General features: G+C 47.7%; 1 protein-coding gene across 2 annotated transcripts in view; it reads left to right on the top strand.

Annotated features, from left to right (window-relative positions):
- The window catches only part of LOC126545730 (uncharacterized), a 984,485-nt gene that overhangs the window by 249,845 nt on the left and 711,748 nt on the right, over positions 1 to 22,892 (top strand). The window contains exons 4-5 of one of the 2 annotated variants that reach the window (XM_050193681.3): positions 2,492 to 2,604; positions 2,657 to 2,721. The exons of the other annotated variant lie outside the window; for it this stretch is intronic. Of the exons in view, the coding sequence (XP_050049638.2) occupies positions 2,492 to 2,604; positions 2,657 to 2,721 (178 nt within the window). The remainder of the gene's footprint in view (positions 1 to 2,491; positions 2,605 to 2,656; positions 2,722 to 22,892) is intronic. 2 annotated transcript variants of the gene reach the window in all.

The following is a 22,892-nucleotide window of genomic DNA, read 5'->3' as shown; positions in this document are numbered from 1 at the left end:
GAGAGTTTAGGTTGACAGTGGGAATGAATTCTCGTATCCTATGATTCGAATGAAAAAGCATAAAAGACGTTTTGGTAGGATTTATGCTTAGCGAATGGGCTGAATCGGCGTCTGATGTCGTGCTGGGCATTAGTAAATTATGTGACTCAAGGTATTCCGTAATGTGTTTGTAAATTATATTATCGAACATTTTACACGAATCAGAGGTTAAGGAAATTGGTCTATGATTAGATATAATGTGTTTGTCTGCGGTGTTGAATAAAGGAAGAAATTGAGCGATTTTCTAGGATGAGGGTACTGTAAAAGATGCGAGGGACTTGCGAAATAGGTCAGTAAGGTAACGACAGGTCCATAATGAGTATCGCATCAAAAACAAGTTCGGAATGCTGTCAGGCCCAGGGGACCTATTAATTTTGAGTTTCAATATAAGGTCAAAACACCTTCTTTGGTACTGTTACTGTCATTGGCTGACACGTCGCTACGAACAATGGTGTCTGGTTGGATGACGTTTTTGTCATGAGTACCAATCATTCCAATAGATTGGGCTATCTTCGTTTTAGTGTAGCTTACGTGATCAGTTACTTGTGTGCTTCAGTGCATGAAACAACGTTTTCTTAAGGCATTGACTGGAACGCCAATACATTTCTCCGCAAACTTCGGGAATTTATATCTCGAAACTGGTGTCATCATGAAAATTTGTTCGAAGTGGATCCGCCTTGCGAACTCCACGGCTATAATATGTAAATTGCAATATGGGCCGTAATGTAATTAGTTAAAAGCTTAATTAGTGAATTTTTATTAAAAAGCTGATTTTGCATCTCAATTTTTTGTGCAAGTATTGTCCGCCGCTTCGAGTAGAGCAGCTCATGAAGTAGAATTGTGGTATCAGCCACAGGCAACGTTAAAATATTTTTGAATGTGTTCGCTGAAACACCCTGTATATATCGTCACGCATGAAAGCGCCTTCACGGCCTGCTCGATACACTTCTCGGTTAAGGTCAATGACCGCAGAATTCATTGCTTTAGCTAGCACCAAAATTGCCCTTTTCAATGCAGGCCCTTTGATTTGCATACCTCTGCCTTCCAACTTCTCGCATCGTGCACACTGCAATTCTACTTCCTTTGAAACAACCCGCAGGCCGCTGACCCCGTTGGCTCCTAGCTTCGTGATCCCTGATCCTCGTCTTTGCAGTAGGCCGAACACTTCCGCCCATTACCACCACTATGTGCCTCTCCTCCACTGTGTGCCGCATGCGTTCCTTGGCCTTCGCTATCACCGCCCTTTCCCGGAAGCGCGCTAACTCGTTCGCCTGCACTTGTCGCCGGTTCTACTTGATGCGTGTCGCCAACCACGACAATTCGAAGCTCCGCGACGCTGCACGTGAGGCCCTTTGCGTTCTTCCGCGGCGGCACGTCAGCCCCTTCGCCGCCACCATTGACACCACTGCTTTCGCTTTGAGCCAGCGCCGTTCGCGATGCTCGCATCGAAGCGTTCACCATTGCTTTGCGAAATGGTGTCCCTCAGCATGATTTCTACGTTGTCTAGCTTGTACTTCCTTCCTCTGCTTATCTTTGCTCTTCCGTTTCTAGCTTTCCAATCCGCTTAGCTAGCTGATGCTTCTCCCGCTCCAGACGGTCTAGCCGCGACCCTAGCACACACATCCTACAGATAAAAGCTGCTCCGTTCGCTTCGCGTACAACGCGTAAGCGCGCTTGCACTGAGAACACGCGTATGTTCCCCCTAGTACCAACTTATCTCGTACTAACAAGGCGCAGTACAATGCAACCCTAGTTGTGGAAAAAAATACAATTATTCTTTAGCGACTTATATATAATCAAAAAAGCCTTGGAAACTGAAAATCATGAAAAATAATCTATAAAGATTGCTCGGAGCACCCCAACAAAAAGATGAGTGAAATGCCAAATATCGCTTTGGCACGCTGCTCCTGCTGCGCTGAGAAGGCTCCTCCACTCGGCGTGCCTGTTCCCTCCAGAGTCGTTCGAAAGAGTCAACTCTTTTGAACGGTTATGCAGGCGACACGTGCAAGATCACGTAGTGGCTTCTTTCCTCTGCACAGAGATACGAAAGCAAGGCGCATGGTTGCTTTGGTTGCAGATGTATGGGCGATAATAATACAATATATTCGTGTGATCTGCGGTTTTAGCAAGAAACCCCCTCTGATCGATTTTAAAGATGGTTCAGCTCAACATGTAGTGAATATTCTAGATGTCCGCGGCGATGAAATGGGATAACCTTCATATTTCTTCAGTGTTTTTATGACTGGCGTCTTAAGATATTGGCGTTCAGGTGCCGGTAAATTTTTAATCGCCGCCCCTCGTGCTCTGAAATGTCATGTTGAAATGAACTGATACTAAATTTAAGTGACCCATGCTCGAGCTGTTGAGTTAGCCGTTTTGTCAGAAAGAGAACCTATCATGCCACTTTGCATGCAATTGGTAGCGGATAAAGCAGTAATTGAAGTGTGCGCAGAGCGCGTCTACCGGGGGGCATTCACGGTGCTTGAAGGGGACAAGTTCAGCGACAGTCTGTCGAACAGCCTGGCTGAAGACTTCGTGCACAAAGCGGATGCGTACCGTGCCAAGGTGAGTAGACGTGTCGGCTGCTGCCATTTCTCACCACTATCTCCGCACGCAGCTCGACCGCCTCTTCAATAGCACCACCTCTGGCTTCTGCGGTACCGAGGTGATCGCTTTCCAGAGGTGAGCCCATTTTGCAAGCCCATCGTGGTTCGCTCTACTAAGGCAAAGTTTTACAGCTAAGTGTTCAGATGCCTCGAAAGGGGGCTTTCTTTTGGTGCATTCATTGCAATAAAGATACCTAATTGAAGTGACAATATTTTTCCTGTATAACTGAGAAGTATTACCCTGGAAAACGTTTCATTTTGACATTGAGTCACCGACAAGTTTCACGTATGTGACAAGCTATCTGTGTTTCAGATAGCGCTGTTAACTGATAAACATCAGCTGTTCTATGTAGGAGTATATCAGGGCTAGTTACAGTCTAGTACAAATACGTAAATGGACCGGCAAAGATTCTAAAATGCAAGCATATACTAGCTATTTCACTCAGATTTCCGCAAGTTTGCAGAGATTCTTATAAATTGTAAAGCCGGCAAGCACTCGCTTGCCGGCTTTACATGCATGTCACAATTGTCACAATACTGTGCATGTCACAATTCTATCGCACAACATTGTTTAGCTTAGTCGGTTTCTACAAATGGCATCTCGTCGGCCTCTGTTCGAACAAGGCGTGGTTTCGTTAATTCATTAAATTATGCGATCTTACGTGCCAAACCCGCGATCTGATTATCAGGCATGCCGTAGTGGGGGACTCGGGAAATTTGGACCACCTAGGATTTTTTAACGTGGTCTTTTCGCGTTTCGCCCCCGTTGAAATGCGGCCGCCGTGGCCAGGACACGATCCCACGACCTCGTGCAAGGCGTGGATGAACTCTTTGACGCTGCCCTGTGACCATGTACGCGTATTTTGGCACGAACTGCACGCGAATCATCATTTTTGGAATGTGGCTGAACCAAAAAAATAAAAATGGTTCCATACCACAAAATGGTGCAAGCGTATAAAATTGTTGTAAAGATTTTTATTGTTTTAAAGAGTAACATTCTTCAGTCGGCACGCCCCACGATGTAATTTTCATGATTGGTAGGATACATTGTATGCGTTAGTGGGTACACACGCTGTGCATGTAATCGGTGCCACTTACATCTATCTTACTCTACAAATCTGAAACGAGATTGTTTGACCGCCGGATAACGTAGGTTGGTGAACAGCCTGTGCATGCGTGTATGTGTATTCATGGGTCACCGCCCAAACTAAATCAGTTGGAAGTGCCGCCCGTGTTGTCTTCTATGTGTCCTTCTTTTGTGTGTGTTCTATATATCTTATATCTCTAATGCACGCCTAAGTGTTAATAGATAGATTTAGCAGATTCTTTGATTTACTTCACCTTCTTTGATTTAGCCATTCGGTATGTATCGCTAGCGGCGTGCCCATTATTGGCCAATCGTCCATAATAGGTATGTCCCACTGTAAAGCAAGAGGTACAGAATCCCTAAATGCTGCTTGATACGTGTCGTACTTTGCATGCACCTGTCATCACCATTCTTCCCTCAATGAGCATCGCCTTCGTCTCTGTGACGGCGCTGCGTATATTTCTAATTATGCATTCACCTGATTTGGAGTTGGCATTTCAGATTTGTTTGGGAACGATCCAGTGCATAAGCATAAAAACTGCGTGATAAAATTGTGACCTTAGCGGTGGATAAACATAAACATTTCATGCGATTACACATTGCATAGGATGGATGCCAGGAAAATTGTACAAATGAACATGACTATTGGATCTGCTTATTTTAGTATGCGAAATTATCTCACGAGGAGCAAATTACCAAGTAAACCTAAACCCTTTCCCGCAGAAACAAGAAAAACACGGGCCCTTCTGGATCGTACTGTATAGAACTGCTTCCAGGGAGACACCGCTGCAATTACGACCAAGTCCCGCATAATCACATAATCTTAATGTTGACGGCCTTCCCATGGCGCCTGATCTATTTCATCGCTCTCTCTTTCTCTTTGTATTCGAGTATTTTGTCTTCCGTGCCCCCACAATCATCATTGCGTGAGCAGCTATTATTAGCGAAGCTGGGCTACTTTTTGTGCGCTTTGGCATCGAAAAACTTCACTTGGTTGCATAGCTACAGTTGGGCCATGTTTCACTCTCGGAGAACGAAATGTGTAAACTTGAATTTAGCAATGATGTGGAAAATGTGTACCTCGGCATCCAACAAGGCGACGCTTCCAAACTAAAATTTTTGTTTAACCTGCTGCCTGCCAAGCAACGCCTTGGAGGCCAAAGCTTGTGTCACGCTTGATTCAGGGTGCCCATAGGCTCTACGCTTTAGGCTGCTAAATAAAGAGTTTCCGTTGCCTTTGCGCTCTGCTGTTTTTTGCGGTCTGAATGGAACTACATCTTAACATATCTTGGGAGGACGGGGGAGGAGTACACACTTTATTCAAGAAAGCAAAAGAAATGTACGAAGCACTCTTTGGACCCATAGCTTCAAGGATAGTTGTAAGCCCAAAGCCAACAATGCCTGCACGTTATGGGCAAGGCGGAACCACAAAACAGCATTCAGATAAAATATGTCTGCACATGTCAATATGAAGTGCTACTTAAAAACACACGAGAACACATGGTAACAACAGCCGTAAGTTCATATGTGTTGCATTTATAAGGTTAATACACCAGCAACAACAATATTTTAAATCAACGTTACACAAAAAAAGAAAAGAAATTACGTTAGAGGACCTTAGAACGACAGAAAGCTGAGCTTCCTCGCAAGGATTCATAAGGCAAAAAAGATGCGTGCTGCGACGGACACAAGAGAGCAGAAGTGGACTACACGAACGCCGACTATCAACTAAACGAAGCACTACGGCGAAGCGGAAAAAAAAAACACAAAACTCAGCTGCGCATGCTCTGGAATGGTAGCACCACGTGTCAATCGGGTACACGTGCCGGTCTACGTGAGCGATAACTGTTAAGGCAATTGATGTCTTCTTTACGTAAGGTAATCGAAGGCTGACTCACGCACGCAGTTCCACCATCATTGATATGCCATGCCTCGACCATAAGACGCGTGTCTTCATTCCTATGCCTGTACAATATCGCGCATTCATCTAACTCAGGCGTGCAGTTACAATTTTGGCCGTCTTGGCAATGTAAGGAAAGACTAGAAGGCGAACCACCGGTTAGCGACCTTTTATGTTCCATTAGCCTCTGATTGATACACCGCCCCGTTTGTTTGCCCTACTTAGAAATGGCCACAGCTAAAGGGAACTTTATATACCAGACCCATACGACAGTCAGTAAAATTGTTGTTCTTGATGTGCTTCACTCAACAAATATGTGTTCTTTCTTTCCTTTCACCTGCTCCTTTTTCGTCTGCACGGCAGCGCAGATTTTACCTAGCTTATTGGGAGCAGTGAAAACAACATTAACACCATATTGTCACGTGGTGGTGACGTTCAAGAACACAGTAGCAATACTGTGAACGACAAAACTAACTTTTATTGGGCGAACCTGTGCCCGCAAAAACAGGCTACACTTATAGCACAACGATAGCGGCGAACACTGTCGGCGATCGTCGAAAATCTGATCAGCGGGTCAAGCGCGTCGGCTTTTATATAGCAGTCGTCGAATGTTCCAGACTAATCGTTTGGACCCGCGTGCCTTCCACAAAGTTCTACACCATTCGCGTTACGCGATGAAATCAGATAACACAAGGTTCGGCGACAACAGACAGCCGGGTAGAAGCATCGATAACTTTCCAGAAACGTCGGATACATGCAGGCGCGTCCGTCGCTGTGCGATTACAGTTGTTAAGCGGCGAAACGTGGTCGCCCGATAAAGATAAGTACACGTGTCAATACCCCCCTCTTAAAAAGCATCGACCCGATGCTGCAAACAAACGAAGTTAATAAACAAAAGCACTCGCAGCAAAGAAAAGAACAAAAATGACGAAGTTCGTCAGCGTCCGTAAAAGGGTTTAAGGCGCACCACGTGGACCACTTCAGATCGTGCGCGGCGCCGCTGTGAATGCGAAATGCCGTCTGGCACGACCTCATAGTCCAGAGCGCCAATACGTCGGATGACCTTGTAGGGTCCGAAATAGCGTCGGAGTAGCTTCTCACTGAGTCCTCGTCGGCGTATCGGGGTCCAGACCCAAACACGGTCGCCAGGCTGGTACTCGACGAAGCGTCGTCGGAGGTTGTAGTGTCGGCTGTCGGTCCTCTGCTGGCTCTTGATTCGCAGGCGGGCGAGCTGTCGGGCTTCTTCGGCGCGCTGGAGATAGCTAGCGACGTCAACATTCTCTTCGTCAGTTACGTGCGGCAGCATGGCGTCAAGCGTCGTCGTCGGGTTCCTGCCGTAGACCAGCTTGAACGGCGTGATCTGTGTTGTTTCTTGCACCGCCGTGTTGTACGCAAAGGTTACGTACGGCGGGACCGCGTCCCACGTCTTGTGTTCAACGTCGACGTACATTGCTAGCATGTCGGCGAGGGTCTTGTTCAGGCGCTCCGTGAGACCATTCGTCTGCGGATGGTACGCAGTTGTCCTCCTGTGGCTTGTCTGGCTGTACTGCAGAATGGCTTGGGTGAGTTCTGCTGTAAAAGCCGTTCCTCTGTCGGTGATGAGGACTTCTGGGGCACCATGTCGCAGCAGGATGTTTTCGACGAAAAATTTCGCCACTTCGGCTGCGCTGCCTTTTGGTAGAGCTTTAGTTTCAGCAAAGCGGGTGAGATAGTCCGTCGCCACGACGATCCACTTATTCCCGGATGTTGACATCGGAAACGGCCCCAACAAATCCATCCCAATCTGCTGGAATGGTCGGCGAGGAGGTTCGATCGGCTGTAGTACTCCAGCTGGCCTTGTCGATGGTGTCTTGCGTCGTTGACAATCTCTGCATGTCTTGACGTAACGAGGGACGTCGGTGGTCAGACGCGGCCAGTAATACCTTTCCTGTATCCTCGACAGCGTCCGGGAGAATCCAAGGTGCCCAGCGGTTGGATCGTCGTGTAGGGCGTGCAGTACTTCTGGACGCAGCGCTCACGGTACAACAAGAAGGTAGCTGGCGCGGACTGGTGAGAAATTCTTCTTCACGAGCAGGTTGTTTTGTAGCGTGAACGAAGATAATCCACGCTTAAATGCCCTAGGGACAACGTCGGTGTGCCCTTCCAAATACTCGACTAGGGCTTTTATCTCCGGGTCCCCTCGTTGTTGTTCGGCGAAGTCTTCCGCGCTTACTATGCCACGGACAGGCCGCCATTGGAATATGAACCTGGCAACGTTTAACGCAAGAACATTATCTAGTGAGGCGAGTCTAGCAGTGCTATTGGAAGAATTAGAGGGCAGTAAATGGGATATAATAGGGCTCAGTGAAGTTAGGAGGCCAAAAGAAGCATATACAGTGTTAAGGAGCGGGCACGTCCTGTGCTACCGGGGCTTAGCGGAGAGGCGAGAACTAGGAGTCGGATTCCTGATTAATAAGAATATAGCTGGTAACATACAGGAATTCTATAGCATTAACGAGAGGGTGGCATGTCTTGTTGTGAAACTTAATAAGAGGTACAAAATGAAGGTTGTACAGGTCTACGCCCCTACATCCAGTCATGATGACCAGGAAGTCGAAAGCTTCTACGAAGACGTGGAATCGGCGATGGGTAGAGTGAAAACAAAATACACTATACTGATGGGCGATTTCAATGCCAAGGTAGGCAAGAAGCATGCTGGAGACAAGGCAGTGGGGGAATATGGCATAGGCACTAGGAATAGCAGGGGGGAGGTATTAGTAGAGTTTGCAGAACAGAATAATATGAGGATAATGAATACCTTCTTCCGCAAGCGGAATAACCGAAAGTGGACATGGAGGAGCCCGAACGGCGAGACTAGAAATGAAATAGATTTCATACTCTGCGCTAACCCTGGCATCATACAAGATGTGGACGTGCTCGGTAAGGTGCGCTGCAGTGACCACAGGATGGTAAGAACTCGAATTAGCCTAGACCTGAGGAGGGAACGGAGGAAACTGGTACATAAGAAGCCGATCAATGAGTTAGCGCTAAGAGGGAAAATAGAGGAATTCCAGATCAAGCTACAGAACAGGTATTCGGCTTTAAGTCACGAAGAGGACCTTAGTGTTGAAGCAATGAACGACAATCTTGTGGGCATCATTAAGGAGTGTGCAATAGAAGTCGGTGGTAACTCCGTTAGACAGGATACCAGTAAGCTATCGCAGGAGACGAAAGATCTGATCAAGAAACGCCAATGTATGAAAGCCTCTAACCCTACAGCTAGAATAGAACTGGCAGAACTTTCGAAGTTAATCAACAAGCGTAAGACAGCTGACATAAGGAAGTATAACATGGATAGAATTGAACAAGCTCTCAGGAACGGAGGAAGCCTAAAAGCAGTCAAGAAGAAACTAGGAATTGGCAAGAATCAGATGTATGCGCTAAGAGACAAAGCCGGCAATATCATTACTAATATGGATGAGATAGTTCAAGTGGCTGAGGAGTTCTATAGAGATTTATACAGTACGAGTGGCACCCACGATGATAATGGAAGAGAGAATAATCTAGAGGAATTCGATATCCCAGAAGTAACGCCGGAAGAAGTAAAGAAAGCCTTGGGAGCTATACAAAGGGGGAAGGCAGCTGGGGAGGATCAGGTAACAGCAGATTTGCTAAAGGACGGTGGGCAGATTGTTCTAGAGAAACTGGCCACCCTGTATACGCGATGCCTCATAACCTCGAGCGTACCGGAATCTTGGAAGAACGCTAACATAATCCTAATCCATAAGAAAGGCGACGCCAAAGACTTGAAAAATTATAGACCGATCAGCTTACTGTCCGTTGCCTACAAAGTATTTACTAAGGTAATTGCAAATAGAATCCGGAACACCTTAGACTTCCGTCAACCAAAGGACCAGGCAGGATTCCGTAAAGGCTACTCAACAATAGATCATATTCACACTATCAATCAGGTGATAGAGAAATGTGCGGAATATAACCAACCATTATATATAGCTTTCATTGATTACGAGAAAGCGTTTGATTCAGTCGAAACCTCAGCAGTCATGGAGGCATTGCGGAATCAGGGTGTAGACGAGCCGTATGTAAAAATACTGAAAGATATCTATAGCGGCTCCACAGCCACTGTACTCCTCCATAAAGAAAGCAACAAAATCCCAATAAAGAAAGGCGTCAGGCAGGGAGATACGATCTCTCCAATGCTATTCACAGCGTGTTTACAGGAGGTATTCAGAGAGCTGGATTGGGAAGAATTGGGGATAAGAGTAAATGGAGAATACCTTAGTAACTTGCGCTTCGCTGATGATATTGCCTTGCTTAGTAACTCAGGGGACCAACTGCAATGCATGCTCACTGATCTGGAGAGGCAGAGCAGAAGGGTGGGACTAAAAATGAATCTGCAGAAAACTAAAGTAATGTTTAACAGTCTCGGAAGGGAACAGCAGTTTACGATAGGTAGCGAGGCACTGGAAGTGGTAAGAGAATACATCTACTTAGGTCAGGTAGTGACTGCTGATCCAGATCATGAGAGTGAAATAATCAGAAGAATAAGAATGGGCTGGGGTGCGTTTGGCAGGCATTCGCAGATCATGAACAGCAGGTTGCCATTATCCCTCAAGAGAAAAGTGTATAACAGCTGTGTCTTACCAGTACTCACGTACGGGGCAGAAACCTGGAGGCTTACGAAAAGGGTTCTACTTAAATTGAGGACGACGCAACGAGCTATGGAAAGAAGAATGATAGGTGTAACGTTAAGGGATAAGAAAAGAGCAGATTGGGTGAGGGAACAAACGCGCGTTAATGACATCTTAGTTGAAATCAAGAAAAAGAAATGGGCATGGGCAGGACATGTAATGAGGAGGGAAGATAACCGATGGTCATTAAGGGTTACGGACTGGATTCCGAGGGAAGGGAAGCGTAGCAGGGGGCGACAGAAAGTTAGGTGGGCAGATGAGATTAGGAAGTTTGGAGGGTCAACATGGCCACAATTAGTACATGACCGGGGTAGTTGGAGAAGTATGGGAGAGGCCTTTGCCCTGCAGTGGGCGTAATCAGGCTGATGATGATGATGATGATGATGCCAAGGAAGGCGTCGTCATCCTCGTCATCTTGCGGCGGTGGGTCAATGGGGGCGCGGGATAGGCAATCGGCATCTGAGTGTTTTCTTCCGGACTTGTATGTTACAGTGATGTCGTATTCTTGTAGTCTGAGGCTCCACCGCGCCAGCCGTCCTGAAGGGTCCTTTAAGTTAGCTAGCCAACACAACGCGTGATGGTCGCTGACCACTTTGAATGGCCTGCCATAGAGGTAAGGGCGAAATTTCGCTGTAGCCCAAATGATGGCGAGGCATTCCTTTTCGGTTGTAGAATAATTGCCTTCCGCTTTTGACAGCGACCGGCTAGCGTAAGCTATCACGTGTTCATGTCCATCTTTTCTCTGGACTAGGACGGCACCGAGGCCTAGGCTACTGGCGTCAGTGTGGATTTCAGTATCGGCGTCTTCGTCGAAGTGTGCAAGTACCGGCGGAGACTACATGCGTGCGTCATTTCAGTTCTTGAAATGCGTCGGCCTGCGGCGTTTCCCACTTGAACTCCACATCACATTTCGTTAGATGTGTTAGCGGCTCCGCGATGCGTGAAAAATCCTTGACAAAGCGCCTATAGTAGGCACACATGCCAAGGAATCTGCGCACTGCCTTCTTGCCGATTGGCTGCGGGAACTTTGCGATGGCAGCTGTCTTCTGCGGGTCGGGGCGTACTCCAGATTTGCTGATGACGTGGCCTAGGAATAAAAGCTCATCATAAGCGAAGCGACACTTTTCCGGCTTCAGAGTGAGCCCTGATGACTTGATGACCTCTAATACCGTCCCAAGCCGCTTAAGGTGATCGTCGAAATTTCCGGCGAAGACGACGACGTCATCCAAGTAAACAAGACAGGTCTGCCACTTCAATCCTGCTAAAACCGTGTCCATAACGCGCTGGAACGTTGCAGGCGCCGAGCACAGTCCAAATGGCATAACCTTGAACTCATAGAGGCCGTCTGGCGTGATGATGGCGGTCTTTTCGCGATCTCTTTCGTCGACTTCTATTTGCCAGTAGCCAGACTTGAGGTCCATTGACGAGAAGTATTTTGCATTGCAGAGCCGATCTAATGCGTCGTCTATCCGTGGGAGGGGGTATACGTCTTTCTTCGTGATTTTGTTCAGTCGACGATAATCGACGCAGAAACGTAGAGTTCCGTCCTTTTTCTTCACTAAAACAACTGGAGACGCCCACGGGCTTTTCGACGGCTGGATGATGTCGTCGCGCAGCATTTCATCGACTTGTTGTCTTATAGCTTCGCGTTCTCGCGTCGAAACTCGGTAAGGGCTCTGGCGGAGTGGTCGAGCGCACTCTTCGGTTATTATGCGATGCTTTGCGACTGGTGTTTGTCGAATCCTCGACGACGTCGAAAAGCAGTCTTTGTATCGTCGAAGCAGACTTCTGAGCTGTTGCTGCTTAATCATGGGGAGACTTGGATTTATGTCGAAGTCTGGCTCGGGAACTACGGTCGTCGGGGTAGATGCGACAGAATCGGAGAGGACAAACGCATCGCTGGTTTTCTGAATGTCCTCGATGTATGCGATCGTCGTGTCCTTGTTGATGTGCTTGAACTCCTGGCTGAAGTTTGTCAGCAACACTTTCGTGCTTCCTCCGTGCAGTCGAGCGATCCCTCTTGCCACGCAAATTTCACGGTCGAGCAGTAGACGTTGGTCGCCTTCGATGACGCCTTCTACGTCAGCGGGTGTTTCGGTGCCGACCGAAATAACAATGCTGGAGCGAGGCGGGATGCTCACTTGATCTTCGAGCACACTCAAGGCGTGGTGACTACGAGGGCTCTCCGGCGGTATCGCTTGATCTTCCGACAGCGTTATTGACTTCGACTTCAGGTCGATGATTGGGCCGTGTTGGTTCAGGAAGTCCATGCCGAGAATGACGTCTCGTGAACACTGTTGCAGGATAACGAAGGTGGCAGGGTAAGTCCGGTCATGAATGGTAATTCATGCCGTGCAGATCCCACTCGGCGTGATGAAGTGTCCTCCAGCGGTCCGAATTAACGGGCCTTGCCATGCAGTCTTAACTTTCTTCAATTGGGCTGCGATGGGTCCACTCATGACGGAGTAATCGGCTCCTGTGTCTACTAACGCGGTGACTGCGTGGCCGTCGAGAAGCACGTCGAGGTCGGTGGTTCTTTGTCTTGCGTTACAGTTAGGCCTTGGCGTCGGATCACGGCTGTGTCGCGTTGACCTGTGGTTGGTACGTGGCGTCGTCAGGTGGTCTTTCGTCAGCGTGTTCTTTCCTGCCAGACTTCGTCGGGATGGCGTTGTGTCGTCGTTGTTATGTCGTGGAGATAGTCTTTTCGGCGTCTTCGTCTGCGGCGGAGGATCTTCGTCAGTTCGACGAACAGCAACCGCACCTCCATCGGTTGCTGCTTTTAGTTTTCCGGATATGGGCTGACGGACCGGCCTCGGGCTGGGCCAGTGTGTGGTCGGCGCTGCGGCGACAGGTAGCGGCCTGGTGACGGCGAACGGGACGGTCGTCGAGGGCTCCACTGAGTAGCGGCGAGGTAGTCGGCGATGTCACGAGGGCGTTCACCTTCCCTCGGGCGCTGTGCGTTGACGGCGAAGCCTCGCAGTCCCATCTCCCGGTATGGGCATCGGCGATACACATGGCCGGCTTCTCCGCAGTGATAGCAGAGCGGGCGGTGGTCGGGGGCTCGCCAAATGTCCGTCTTCCTCGCGTAGGTACGCTGGGCGACGGGTGGGCGTGCTGGCGGCGGCGGCGGCGGACGACGGAATTGCGTCGTTGCAGGGCCCTGGCGTGGTCGCGGAGGGGGACCTTGACGGCGTGCGACGGCGGCGTATGTCATCGCTTCTGGCTGGGGCTGCGGTAATTGTGGTTGCAGCTCGGGAACTCCAAGCAATCGGTGCACCTCTTCTTTGACGATGTCGGCGATCGAAGCCACTTGGGGCTGCGACGAAGGCAGGACCTTGCGCAGTTCTTCGCGCACAATGGCCCTGATGGTCTCCTGAAGGTCGCCGGAATCCAGTCCTTGGATGGCGTACTGCGGCGTGAGCCCCTGGCGGTTATATTGCCGGGTGCGCATCTCCAGAGTTTTCTCGATCGTCGATGCCTCTGCCGAAAAGTCAGCTACGGTCTTCGGCGGGTTACGAATAAGTCCTGCGAAAAGTTCTTGCTTGACGCCCCGCATCAGGAAGCGGACTTTTTTCTCTTCTGACATTTCCGGGTCGGCGTGCCGGAAAAGACGGGCCATCTCTTCCGTGAAGATCGCGATCGTCTCGTTTGGCAGCTGCACTCTGGTTTCTAGTAGTGCTTGGGCTCGCTCTTTTCGCACGACGCTTGTAAACGTTTGCAAGAAGCCGCTTCGGAACAGGTCCCACGTCGTTAAGGTGGCTTCTCGATTCTCGAACCAGGTCCTGGCGGCGTCTTCCAGTGCGAAATAGACATGCCGCAGCTTGTCGTCGCTGTCCCAACTGTTAAACGTAGCGACCCTCTCATACGTCTCTAGCCAGGTTTCCGGGTCCTCAAATGTTGATCCGCGGAACGTCGGAGGTTCCCTGGGCTGCTGCAGCACGATGGGGGACGCTGGGGCTGCCATTGGGGTTGCCTTGTCCACAATCTTCTTGGTCTTCTCAGGTAGAAGTCCGTGCTCCGGGGGCAGCTGTTGAAGACGGCGGCTTGCTCGATGCTCCGGGACTACGTTGGTGTTCTCTTTGCGGTCCGGGCTTGGATCACGGCTTGTCGGGGGCGTGCGGTACATGAACGAAAAGCACCTCCACCAGATGTCACGTGGTGGTGACGTTCAAGAACACAGTAGCAATACTGTGAACGACAAAACTAACTTTTATTGGGCGAACCTGCGCCCACAAAAACAGGCTACACTTATAGCACAACGATAGCGGCGAACACTGTCGGCGATCGTCGAAAATCTGATCATCGGGTCAAGCGCGTCGGCTTTTATAGAGCAGTCGTCGAATGTTCCAGACTAATCGTTTGGACCCGCGTGCCTTCCACAAAGTTCTACACCATTCGCGTTACGCGATGAAATCAGATAACACAAGGTTCGGCGACAACAGACAGCCGGTTAGAAGCATCGATAACTTTCCAGAAACGTCGGATACATGCAGGCGCGTCCGTCGCTGTGCGATTACAGTTGTTAAGCGGCGAAACGTGGTCGCCCGATAAAGACAAGTACACGTGTCAATATCTACTTGCAACCTTTTTCAGCCAGTGCGACACTGAATGAATGTAGGGAGTAGCCACTACTCTTTTCTTGCTATTACTGCTTTCTGTAATCACGTCCATTCCCCTCGAAATCGACTTCTTCAGGCGTGCAGCCACAGTGGCCACTGCCACGCTAGGATAACCTGCTTCTAATAGGCGCCATACCTGTGCATTAAAAGTGGCGCTCATTTTGTGTATGCACGATCTGGTGAGAGGAGACATAAGGAACGACATGGCAATTCCGTTTTTTTTACTTTTTGGAATGCTTGGATTGAAAGTTTAACTATGGCTTCGAAGATCTAGGGGAGTATTGCCAACACGCGTGATTATGTTCGAAGACCAAGAAGCTGTCTAGAAACTGTATTACGCGTCTCTGAGGAAATTCCTTGGTAAACTTTAATCCTCCTCCATTGAGTTTAAGTTGCTCACTTACTGAGGTAGCAGCGGAATCAAATTTATTCATATTGTAGAAAATCAAGTAATCATCAGCGTAACGAAAATCCTTAATAACAATTGTCTAAGACCTTCTCTAAGCAGCTGTCAATCTTGCTCATATAAATATAACTAAGAATAGGGGCAACCTCAGAGATGCGTAATCCAGTTTCTAGACATTTCCTTCGTCTTCGAACAAAATCACGTGTGTTCGCAGTACTCCCCTAGATCTTCCAAAGTAGTAAAAAAAAACATAATTGCCATGTCGTGCCTTAAGTCTCCTCTGACCAGATCGTGCATGCACAAAATGAGCGCCAGCTTTAATGCACAGGTCCGGCGCCTACTAAAAGCAGGTTATCCTGGCGTGGCTGTGGCCACTGTGAATTGTTGAAGTTGGAGGACGATCCCACCGCTGTCAACCAGTTGTTGGATTTGGAGGCCAATTCCAAATGTTGTCCCCCGACAATTGGGCCTTGCCGTTGGGTGCGGGAGTTGGCCGAGCTTGAGAAGGACTTTGAGGTGAAAACTGGAGGTTTATTTACATTATTTACAGTGAGAGTGCAAAGAAATTAACAGTCATAAAGTCATTACGGGCCGGCAGCAAGTCGGACGCTGCGGCCCGTGGCAAGAAGCTCGAAAGAGATGAATAAAGGAATGCTCTTTCTTCTTCGCTGTTCCCGGTCTCTGGCTTTTAAGCCCTTCGGTGTCTCGAAGTCACGTCACGTTTGGCCAATCGGCGAGCCCGCTCAGGTGACGCCATTTTCGGCCAATCGGCGAGCCCGCTCAGGTGTCATTTTCAGCCAATGGTAGGCGTCCGTGCGATTGTGTCACACCCGGTGCAGAGAGTCGCTCTTTGGGCCCCAATTGTCCGAGGGCTTACTTCTCTCTGCGGTATTGCCTTCCCGGCTTGCAAGCGCCGTCACAATAGGCGGATGGGGGCGACGTTTCAGTGCTGCAAAACAGCTTTGCTCGGGACCTGCATTACCTGGAACCGTGCCAGGCTCCCGCTACACTTTCGGGAAGAGTCAAGCCGGGAATAGCTCCACCTGTGGCGCACGAGGAGGGGGACGCCAAATTGTTTGGACGTGCGGCGCCTCGGGAGCGTGGTAGATGTGCGTCTGCGCTCCTCAGTTAGCTGTGACGCGATTCGATGTGGTCTGGTGAACTCGAAGTAGGCTCAGGAAAAGGTCCCGTATCTAACAGGCTGAACGCCTAAAGAAGTCGGTTTAGAGTGGAACGGACGTGATTACATAAAGGAGTAATAGCAAGAAAAGAGTAGTGGCTGTTCCCTACATTCATTCAGTATCGCACAGGCTCAAACAAGTTGCAAGTAGCTATAGTGTTAATGTTGTTTTCACTGCTTCGAATAAGCTAGTTAAAATATGCGCTGTCGTGCAGAGGAAAAAAGAGCAGGTGAAAAGGAAAACAAGAACAGAGATTTGTTTAGTGGAGCACATCAAGAAGAACAATTTTACTGACTGTCGTGTGGGTGTGGTATATAAAGTTCCCTTTAGCTGTGGCCATTTCATGTAAGGCAAACAGGGCAGTGTATCAATGAGGCTGGTGGAACATAAAAGGTCGTTAACCGGTGGATAGCCTTCTAATCTTTCCTTACATTGCCAAGACTGCCAAGATGTCACTGCATGCCTGAGTTAGATGAATGCGCGATATTGTACAGGCATAGGAATGAAGACATGCGTCTTATGGTCGAGGCATGGCATATAAATAATGGTGGAAGTGCGTCCGTGAGTCAGCCTTCGTTACCTTACATTAGGAAGTGATCAATTGCCTTAACAGTTGTCTGTCACATAGACCGGCACGTGTACCCGATTGACGCGTGATACTACCATTCCAGAGCTTGCGCAGATGAGTTCTGTCTCTTCTCTCTTTTTTCGCCTCAGCGCTTCCTGCAGATGATAGTCGGCGTTCGTGTTGTCCACTTCTATTGTGTCCGTGTCTGGACGCCTTACCCTTATTTGCATTATCATTACAGGCCCATTCAGCAGTAACAAGAGATTTCAGCATCCTGCTTGCGCTGATAAGTAAGATAATTTACAACTCAGTTTAATATCTCTAGCTACTTTTGGTTGCATCGGTAACTCGTTCCATCCTTTCGCACCTGCAAACTGAATTAACTGTTCATTGCGCAGGTTGCATCATTCTCGTAAGGTGAAATTGCAGTTAGAAGTTGACCTAGTGGTATGGTTTCGAAGAAAATTCAGTCTATTGATAATGGATAATTCGTTCACGTAATCTTGTTTATCGTGTGCAGGTCTTACGATTTCGCAGTAACCTAAGGTATAAGATATCAACCTCTTGAAAAATGTTCTTATTTAGCAGACAAAATCAAATGCGCCTTATAATGCGGAATGGCCGGTTCTAGAGATCTAGTAATGAGTATAGGTATGTTATGCATTCAATTGGCGAAAAATTCAATGCAAAAACTAACGCGATAGTGACAGAACGAAACAAACGACACTCTCCTCGGCAACTTCCTTAAAAATGCGCCACAAGAATTTTGGCGTTTTTTGTGAGCACAGAAAGAAAAAAATAGAGTAGATAACAATAGAAGGCGACCTTGTGACAGACAGGCAACAGATAGCAAATGGTTTCAATGAGTTCTTTCAGTCGGTGTTTCACAGAGATACAGATAACACGTCACAGATGACACAAACTATTCCTGGGCTTTTCCTTGGGAGAATCTTTCGTTTCACCATGAGGGCGTGCTTCATCAACTGCTAAACTTAGATGCGAAGAAGGCCAGTGGCCCCCGACTGGATACCGACGGTATTTCTGAAGCGATATGCCGAGGGGATGTCCTTTTTTTCGAAATTATTTTTGAACACTCTTTCCGTACTGATTCCCTTCCACAAGATTGGCGCTGCGCTGCTGTTATTTCGGAGTTCAAGGCCAAAACAATGAAACGTTCCTTTCCTTCGAGCGCTTCCTACCCTTGCGTGAGGTCTCCTTACAGCGAAGGACCGATGGAGGAAGCAAGCGTACTGTGAAAGCTCCCTTCACCCGTCCTCACGTAAGGAGCGGTTGCCGCATGCCTGGGTTCGAGATTATCTCTTAAAAGCTTTACGCGAACACCATTATTCAATAAAAAATGTTGTATCGTGGCACAATCTTTAAATTGAAGAGCTAATATAGAGAAGCGTGGACGCTTTCTTCTAGTTTTGTTTACTGAACTGAAAAAATGTAGCGCATTACAGTGTAAAACTTGATGTGCTCCATCAACGCTGGCACGCCGGCGTCGTGCAACGCCTAGCAACGCCTTCATGCCGCACGCGTGACTGAAACGAACATGCCTGGCAAGACGTACCGTGCTCGCGCTTCTCCGGAGGTGAGCCCCAGCGCGCATGCGCTAGCAAAGGTCACGTGTTTAAGCAGTGAGGTGAAGCGCTCGTTCTGGGCCAGGAGCGGCGTAAGGACGCACGAAGGTAGCTCCCTGATGCTGAGGAAGCACCAAGGAAGCCTTCACCGAGGGCCCCTCAGCGAGGAAGCTTTCAGAGTGACATAAGGTAGCCTCACCGCAATGAAGGCCTCCTTACTGAGGTAAGGAAGATTTCGTTGTTTGGGGCCCCAAAAGTTGAAATCGCCTGCTTCCAAACAACTATCGCCCTGTATCCTTGACATCTATATGCTGCAAACTCATGGAGCACGTAATAGCAAAACACATTATTCATTTTCTGGAAACAAATAAGTTACTAATGCAAATCAGCATGGTTTTAGACAGGGTCTCTCAACGGTTACCCAACTAATCGAAATGATTCACGATTTTTCAGTGGCTCTAGACGACCACCAACAGACTGATGTGCTTTGCGTTGATTTTAGGAAAGTGTTTGATAAAGTGTCGCATAATAAACTGCTTTTTAAACTCCACAAAGTAGGCATCTATAATGATATTTTAAAATGGATGGAATCATATTTACCTGGTCGGAGGCAAGTTGTACGCGTTAGTAATTGTTTGTCAGGTTTTTTGGAGGTATTTTCTGGGGTAATATAGGGGTCGGTGCTAGGCCCGTTATTGTTTTTGCTTTATAATAATGATGTAGTTACAGTTGTTCAGCCGCCAGTGGTGTTGAAGGTTTTGGCAGATGACTGCTTACTTTATGCACCAGTTACCTGTAAAAACGATCAGGTGAAACTTAACCAGTGTCTCGAAGGTCTTGATACTTGGTGTCAGAAATGGGACATGGAAATTATTTATGCCAAATTCGCGCACATTACCCGAAAGAAAAAGGTTGTTTCCTGCTAGTCTCATATTCGAAATGTTATTTTGACAAATTTGTCTAGTTCCATATATCTTGGTGTATTGATTGCTGATGACCTAAACTGCCGCTTCCAAATTGAAAATGTGTGCTCTGCATCGTACAAAAAGCTGTGTTTTCTTTGAGTAAAGCTACGAAACGCAACCATATACGTCAAGCTAATGGCATAGAAAACTTTTATTCGACCTGTTCTAGAATACGCTGCCGTAGTTTGGAGTCCCCATCAAAAAGGTGTAAATGCTAAACTAGAAAGAATTCAAAGACTTGCTGTCCGATGTACCTGTCCTAGGTACAAAAAAAAAAAAAAACACTCGGTTACCAAAATGCTAAGCTCATATAATTGGAATTATGAGAAATTAGGTGACAGAGGAATAGGATAAAATTATTATTTCAGATTCTCCAGAGTCACGTAAAGATTGATAAAAACAAGTACATACATGCACCTGGTGAATTTAGCAAGAAAATAAATCATGAAGCAACCATCCGTCCTTATGCCACCCGCACAAACGTCTTTCGTTATTCGTTTTTTTTTCTGATGTCATCGAAAGATGGAATGGATTACCTGCAGATATTGCTGAATGCACAGATGTAAAAGCGCTTGAAATTTTTCTTTGTAGTTTTGTTCCCTGAAATTCATTCAATGCTTTCTTGACGTTCTGCATTCCTGCCAATCATTCTATGCCACTTGGGGCCAAACAATGACATCTTCCTTACCTCAGTAAGGAAGCCTTCATTGCGGTGAGGCTACCTTATGTCACTCTGAAAGCTTCCTTACTGAGGGGCCCTCGGTGAAGCCTTCCTTGGTGCTTCCTCAGCATAAGGGAGCTCCAAAGCTACCTTCATGCGTCCTTACGCCGCTCCTGGCCCTCAACGAGCGCTTCACCTCACTGCTTAGCCACGTGACGTTTGCTTGCGCATGCGCGCTGTCGCCCACCTGCGGAGAAGCGCGAGCACGGTACGTCTTGCCAGGCATGTTCGTTTCAGTCACGCGTGCGGCATGAAGGCGTTGCTAGGCGTTGCACGACGCCGGCGTGCCAGCGTTGATGGAGCACATCAAGTTTTGCACTGTAATGCGCTGCTTTTTTTAACTTTAGTAAACAAAACTAGAAGAAAGCGTCCACGTTTTTCTATATTAGCTCTTCAATTTAAAGATTGTGCGACGATACAACATTTTTTTACAGAATAATGGTGTTCGCGTACAGATGTTAAGAGATAATCTCGAACCCAGGTATGCGGCAACTGCTCCTTACGCGAGGACGGGTGAAGGGAGCTTTCAGAGTACGCTTGCTTCCTCCATCGGTCCTTCGCTGTAAGGAGGCCTCACGTAAGGTTAGGTAGCGCTCAAAGGAAAGGAACGTTTCATTGTTTGGGCCTTGTTCGATGATCTTGATATTTTTCGATGATGTAGTAGTTTTATGATACGTCAAAGTTCCTTCCATATCAGTTTTGCATTTGTGATGTATTCCCTCTCTGTAATGACCCTCACATGAGGGTTAACAGTATGTTTAAATAAATGGTGTCACACGCGCACATGCAAACATGAAGATATCAAATTGGGTAAACTCAAACACACGCTGTCAGAGCAGAGAGCGCTTGGAAGAGCCAACGCTTTGTGATGCCCCTCGCATCAATGCGTCTCCCAAAGTTGATACTACCTGATCTCCAACACTACGTGCGCGGGAAGACAGCGCACGTGAAATGACCAGCCATTTGGGTTCTCCTAGTCTTTGCATTCACTGAACATTACTTTCAACATCTGGCGCGTTGGCCGCGAATGCGCTGAGCCACGCTGACAGCCAAGGCGCACCCACGGTTAGGCTGCAAGACGCGGAGACGCGCGCCAGGAGGAGGGAAGTCTATCGTAGCACGGCAACACAACCTTGCAGCCATTAAGCCGCAGTGTTTATTGAAAACGATTCTTAGAAAGTAAAGCCAATTTGTCCTTATCTCGCTGACATAATAAATCGCTCTTTTCTTGGGCCAACGAGCAGCCAACTACCGCGGTGTGCAGTCAGAAATAGGAAGTAGCTGAGGTAGCGACGTGTTTTGCAAGCTTCTTTTTCAACGCACGGCCTTGACACGCACCGCGGAGAGCGCATCGAGTTCACTCTGTCGGGATCACATTCTGGCGTGGGAATATGAGGGCGTGCATGTGAGTGCGCGTCTTCTCCTCTGAATATGGCAAACTTAATCTGCAGAAAGCAATCATTCATAATGAAAGCATTGCAGTTGAAGAAAAATTATGCCGAAACTCCACTAGAGTTGTCTAAGTATGTGTAAGCCTACCCACAAGTTTCAGTTGGCCCACCGCAAAATTTCAAATTGGCTCACCCCCAAGTCGGCCGAATTCTAAATTGTAGTTGCCCCTTCCTCAAATTTCAATTTAACCCACCCTTAAATTTTACACTGGCTCACCCCTAAATTTTTGTTGACCCACCCCAAAATTTCAGCTGGGCAACCCTTATATTTTAAGTTGGCCGACCTCCAAATGTCACTTGGGTCACCCCTAAATTTCAAGGTGCCCCACCTCTAAACTTCAAGTTGGCCCGCCCCTAAACTTCAAGTTGGCCCACCCCTAAATTTCAAGTTGACCCACCTACAAATTTCACTTGACCCACCGCAAATTTAGGTTGGCCCACGCCCGAATTTCAGCTGGCCCAACCTTAAATTTCAAGTTGGCTTACCCCCAAAATGCAGCTAGGCCACTCCCAAATTTGAAGTCGGCCCACTCCAAAATTTCAAGCTGGCCCACCCCCAAATTTCAAGTTGGCCCGTCACCAAATTTCAGTTGGCTTAACCCCATGTTTCATATTGGCCCACCCCTACTATAGGTGTCTCCATGCATCTTCCATGGAGCCCTATGTATCCCTATGTGTATGCATAAATATGATCATTGGGTATTCTGTCTGATAAATTTTTTGGGGGGGTTCCATTGTTCTTTATCGCCCATCAAGCTACTAATCATCTACATTTACGCTATTATAACGAGTAAATGTTTTCACTTCGCAAATTACAGATTTTTGGGCAGATACACGGTATTACACTTTTCACGTGAGAGGGTGCTCGCCAAAGAATGCTTACACATTAAAAATTCATCCTTGTTTGTGCTTCGAACCTAAGGCCGTGACTTACGCGGTGGTCGATCTACCATTTGACTTAACAGAGAGGATAGGAGATTGATGAGCGGGGTGAATTACTCGATAACTTGAAGCTCTGGGCCAATGAATATATGAAATTTGTTATGTGGTTCCCCAAAAGGTAAAGTTCTTGACA

This window comes from Dermacentor andersoni, chromosome 1 (genome assembly GCF_023375885.2).
Source record: "Dermacentor andersoni chromosome 1, qqDerAnde1_hic_scaffold, whole genome shotgun sequence".
NCBI classification, from domain to species: Eukaryota; Metazoa; Arthropoda; class Arachnida; order Ixodida; family Ixodidae; genus Dermacentor; species Dermacentor andersoni.
Note: the sequence above shows the minus strand (reverse complement) of the source record. Positions and strands in the feature narration are given on the sequence as shown.